This window comes from Sorghum bicolor, chromosome 5 (assembly GCF_000003195.3).
Source record: "Sorghum bicolor cultivar BTx623 chromosome 5, Sorghum_bicolor_NCBIv3, whole genome shotgun sequence".
In the NCBI taxonomy this organism is placed as follows: Eukaryota; Viridiplantae; Streptophyta; class Magnoliopsida; order Poales; family Poaceae; genus Sorghum; species Sorghum bicolor.
The window spans coordinates 67,709,165-67,714,698 of NC_012874.2; the positions used below are offsets into that span (position 1 = coordinate 67,709,165).

At 46.5% G+C, this 5,534-nt stretch overlaps 1 protein-coding gene and 1 pseudogene across 1 annotated transcript; one reads left to right on the top strand and one right to left on the bottom strand.

Annotated features, from left to right (window-relative positions):
- LOC8079130 (3-ketoacyl-CoA synthase 20) lies at window positions 338-2,304 on the top strand. Its single transcript, XM_002449843.2, has 2 exons — window positions 338-1,160; window positions 1,263-2,304. The coding sequence occupies exons 1-2, from the start codon at window positions 405-407 to the stop codon at window positions 2,103-2,105; spliced, it is 1,599 nt and encodes a 532-aa protein (XP_002449888.1). The 5' UTR covers window positions 338-404; the 3' UTR covers window positions 2,106-2,304.
- On the bottom strand, window positions 3,930-4,727 carry LOC8068320 (annotated as a pseudogene).

Here is a 5,534-nt window from a genome sequence, read left to right on the forward strand (position 1 = left end):
TCTTTTAAAAAAAGAGAAGTTATTTTACCAAACAGTCTAGAAAACTAGACCACCTCGCATAGTAAACTCCTGTTTAGTCACCCAAAAACTAAAGATTTTTCAAGATTCTCCATCACATCGAATCTTGCGGCACATGTATGTACATTAAATATAGACAAAAACAAAAACTAATTGCACAGTACTGTAAATCGCGAGATGAATCTTTTGAATGAGGCAAAATCTGTTACGCACGCGAAGTAATAAGTGAAATTGTTTTGAGGCCATAGCTCGACGGGGCTTGTGCATGCCGGCCGCCCAGCCCTCTGAAGGAACCTTCTTAAATTCCGGTCTGCCTTGCCACACCACACCAACTTCCAAACTCAGTCGCTCCATCAGTCGATCCCCCACAAATTTGAGCAGCCAAAATGAGCATCAAGTCAGAAACCAATGAGCGTAGCAGCACAATCCAGAGCGCCGGCCACCGGATATGCAGCATCGTCAAGCTGTGCTACCAACACCTGATGCTGGCGGTCTCCTACGCACTCTACCTCTTCCTGGCGCCCATCATCCTTGCCACACTCGTGCTCCACCTCTCACGACACACTAGCGCTGACGATGACCTCATCGTGTCCGCACGCTCCACGCTCACCGCTAATCTGCCCTTCACCGTCGTCGTCGTCGCCGCCGCCGCCACTGCCGTCTACCTCATGCGGCGGCCGCGGGCCGTCTACCTGCTAGACTTGGCGTGCTACAAGCCCGGGGCGGAGCACGCGGTGACCCGGGAGACGTTCATGCGGCTTGTCGTCGGGTACGGGACCTTCTCCGACGACAGCCTTGCTTTCCAGCGCAAGATCCTGGAGCGGTCGGGACTGGGGCAAGGAACCTACTTGCCCAAGGCCCTGACCAGCTCGCCGCCCAACCCGTGCATGGCAGAGGCCCGCCGCGAGGCGGAGGCTGTCATGTTCGGCGCCGTCGACCAGTTGCTTGCCAAGACTGGCGTCCGCGCCGGCGACATCGGGATCGTCGTCGTCAACAGCGGCCTCTTCAGCCCCACACCGTCGCTCTCTGCCATGATCGTCCACCACTACAAGCTCCGCCGGGACGTTTCCAGCTATAACCTCGCCGGCATGGGCTGCAGCGCTAGCCTCATCTCCGTCGACCTCGCCAAGCAGCTGCTTCAGGTTTACCCAATGATGATTGATGATTCTTTCCCTCGATCTAGCTAAGGCCTGAAACTGAACGACGATGGGTGTTTGTTTCTTCCTGATTGCCTGCCTTTGCAGGTGCAGCGGAACACCTACGCTCTGGTCGTGAGCCTGGAGATCATGGCGGCCAGCGCGTACGTCGGCAACACCCGGTCGATGCTCGTGCCCAACTGCATCTTCAGGATGGGCGGCGCCGCCGTGCTCCTGACCAACCACGGCACGGAGCGGCGCCGGGCCAAGTACCAGCTACTGCACACGGTACGGACGCACCAGGGCGCCGACGACCGGGCGTACCGCTGTGTGTACCAAGAAGAGGACGAGTCCGGGCACGTAGGGGTGGCGCTGTCCAAGGACCTCATGAGCGTGGCTGCCGAGGCGCTCAAGACCAACATCACGACGCTGGGACCGCGGGTGCTGCCCATGTCGGAGAAGATGAAGATGATGCTCGTCGGCGGCAAGGCGGCGGTGGTGCAGGTGCTCGGCGTGCAGCAGCAGGGCCAGGGCGGCAGCAGGAGCAGGCCCTATATCCCGGACTTGACGACGGCGTTCGAGCACTTCTGCATCCACGCCGGCGGGAGGGCGGTGCTGGACACCGTGGAGAGGAGCCTGGACCTCAGCGCGTGGCACATGGAGCCGTCACGGATGACGCTCTACCGGTGGGGGAACACCTCCAGCAGCTCGCTGTGGTATGAGCTCGCCTACACGGAGGCCAAGGGACGGGTGCGGCGCGGCCACCGCGTGTGCCAGATCGCCTTTGGGTCAGGGTTCAAGTGCAACAGCGCTGTGTGGCGCGCGCTGCGCACCATTGATCCAGCCAAGGAGAGCGCCGCCGCCGGGAACCCGTGGGTGGAGGAGATCCACAGGTTCCCCGTCGAGGTGCCTCAGGTAGAGAGGGTCGACGTCGCCGCCATGGCGTCCTGACTACAGCGTGGGAGCGCGATCGACGACTCTGGTTGCGTTAGTGGGTCAACTTCAAGATTGGCTATATATATACGTACTCCGGTCTGAGTTATATATAAGATGCAATCAATAAATCTGTACGATTAGTTGGAGAGTGTTATACGTGTGTCTACGTGTCTATTAGAAAAAAAAACAATACTTTTAAAAAATTTGTCCTTTTCTCACGGCAAGTGTGTTGTACTGTGCTACCCTAAATATTTATCGTTTTCGCTTTTTATAAAAATTTTTTGATTAAATATTTATTAAAAATATTAATATTTATAATATAAAATTAGTATCATTAGATAGATATTTAAATCTAATTTTTGAATAAATTTATTTCAAGTTAAAATATACGTCTAAAAATTTTATGTGACGGGGAATCTGAAAAATTTTATAAATTTTTTTGGGACCTAAACAAGGCCCAGCACCCTAGACTACTCATGTGGTCACTTTGCCTCTCACGTCACCTTGCCCATGCGATGCGCAGCCTGACCCTTCTCTCTCTCCATGCATACACACTATGGTCTGACCTTGTTTAGATTCAAAAACTTTTTAGATTTTAACACTGTAGCAATTTTGTTTTTATTTAATAAAAATTATCTAATTATAAAAACTAGGTTTAAAAGATTATAATTAGTGCAATTTACAGACAATGATTACCACAAATGAACGAAAGTGCCACCAAGGAACGCAGAGAAAGTAGGAGGTGGGCCGTTTTGTCAGACAGGGAGCACCCCGCCATGATGCGCGGCGAGGTTGCCTCCCGCCATGATGCGTGGCGGGATACTCTTTGCCACGTACTCGTCCACGTGTTAGCCACGTCAGCAGGTGTCCCCTGAACCATGCCACGTCAGCAGTAGTACTCCGCCGCCATGCATTGCGAGATTCTGTGTATTTACCCCGCCATGCATGGTGGTGGGTCCAAACAGCCTAGTTTTGAAAATATTTTTATAAGCAGATCAAATTTAAAATATGTTTTAAATTTGGGCTAAAAATAAAAAAATCCCAAAAACTCATGTACGACGGTAATAACAATGGTATGCCGGTATGCCACCTTTTTTCTTTTCTTCCATTAAATCCCCAGGTACGACGGCTGTGGCGGTTAGCTACTAAATGGAGTAGTAGTACCTCTTCATCGTCGTGTTCATCGTGAGTTCTTCAAGTAATCCTAGTCTTGTTTTGGAACGATCCAAGGTTTTACCATTTTAAGTTTTTAACTACTGTATGTATGTACTACATCCGTCCTAAAGAGATCCTGTTCTGAGTTAACTGATTTAAGTTTGTAAAAAAGATTATTAATATTTGTGAGTTCAAATGATTATCTAAGGAGTATTTAAATACTTCTCGTTTATATATGTTAGTTAAAATTAAAAATTGCTTGAACTTTTTTTAAAAGAAAAAGAATTGTTAATCGTTTAGAGGAGGGAGTCCTGTATTTTGCTCAATCAGTGTTGGAAAAAAAGGAAAAAAAAAAGGATATATGTCCTTCACTTCCTAAAAAAATATATCACAGATGCAAGTACTCAACTTCAAGCATATGGAGTACCTTATAAACACACACCCAAACCAGAACATTCAAGAGGTCGGACTGGCACATCCTTGGATTGACGAAGTAATGTGGTATTGTCTACGTATTAACCAAGCATGTGTTTTTAATTATGCTTTGATAATTTTAATTGTATATATGAAGACCACAGTTAAGAAATAGACTTAGGTAAATCTCAATCAATATATTGATTATTTTTAGGAAGTTGCACACGCTGCTATTAGAGCAATTGAGATCAAGTACAACTCATATGTAATCTAGAAGATAGCTCCTCCAACGATGGGTTGCTGCCACGATAGGGCAGGGTTTATCAACGATATCTGGTTGAATGGCAACAATTGTTGCTGCTGCAGGAAGGTAGCAACCAAAGGGTTAGCAACTGCCAGTGGGTTAACTGAAAGCAACTGCTGTTGTTGTAGGTATGCGGCTATGTTCGCCACAGCCAGTTGGTTGAATGAAAGAAGTTGTTGTTGTTGCAAGTAGGCAGCAAGGTTCACCATGGCTAGTTGACTTAGCACTGGTAGGATATGTTGTTACTGCAGGTATGCAGCGGTGTTGGCCACATCAAGTGGGTTGGATACAAGCTGTTGTTGTTGTTGTAGGTAGGCAGCGGAGCTCACCATGGCTAGTTGGCTGAGGCCTGATAGGCCCTGTTGTAGTTGTTGTTGCTGGTATGCAACAGCGTTTGCGAGAGCCAGTGGGTTGGATACAAGCAGCTGTTGTTGCAAGTAGGTGACGGGGTTGGCCATGGTTAGTTGATTGAGTGATGGTAGAAATTGCTGTTGTCGCTGCGCTGCGATGGTCTGTACCGATAGATGGGCCGAGGATTGTTGTTGCAATTGGACAATTGGTTGTTGCAAGATGCTCGCTGCAAGCGCTTGTTGTAGCCTGTAGGCCTGCACAACTGGGTGTTCGTACCCTATAGGAGTAACTGATGCCAGGAACTGCGGAATAATAGCATTAGGAGCAAGTGAGTACCGCGGAATAATAACTGCAGTTGTAGCGCTCACTGAAAGAGCAAGGAGCACAAGGAGGGAAAATAACTTAGTAGCCATTGTTGCGAGGACGTTGCTAGTTCGTTTCACTTGGTGTGTTTCTAATTGCTCTAAATGTTATGGGCGATGGATTAAATACTTATTTGGGGCCTATTTATACAAGTGAGAGCTCATATATATCTGTTTAGATTATGCCTTTTATCAATAGCAGATAAACTATAGATGATATGCCACCTAGTAGATTTCAACATTTAGTTATCAATTTCATTATTGGATTATATGGTCTGTATAGTAAAGACAATTTTTGCTTTTGCCAAACAGCAGATAAGCTATAGGTGACATGGCACCTAGTCGATTTTGATATTTTCTTTTCAGTTTCATTGGATTATGTGGTCTGTGTAGGAAAGACAATTTTCACTACGTACAAGGAAAAAGTGTCATTTTCTATTGGGATTTTTTGATACATGAGCAATGACATGCATGATCACTTCACTATACACATGCTATAGCCTTAGTCATATTATAAATGTTGCACTTTATAAACATGATGAGTATGTAAAGTTATGACTTGCTCATGTATATCAAAGTCTTTATCAAAAAACTTTATTGTAGCATTGTACTCATGATTAATGCTTGCACGGTAGTTAGGTGAGAGTTATTCAGAGATGAATGTGCAAATCAACAAGATCGAGAATAATTGAAATCCCAGGATGGACTCATGTCAGTAATGAACTTCTTAATTTTTTAGATTTAACATTATAAAGCATGTCCTTTGTCACATGCTACATAGAAGGAAATTGCAATCCAATGGACAAACTAGGAGTAGAATGGCACTCTAGGTGGATTTTGTCTACAAAATTGTAGGAT

Bases quoted from the DNA above. Each gene is read 5' to 3' on its own strand.
- LOC8079130 (XM_002449843.2), top strand. From the start codon at position 405: ATGAGCATCAAGTCAGAAACCAATGAGCGTAGCAGCACAATCCAGAGC. The intron at 1,161-1,262 runs GTTTACCCAATG...CTGCCTTTGCAG, and splicing joins TCGCCAAGCAGCTGCTTCAG to GTGCAGCGGAACACCTACGC.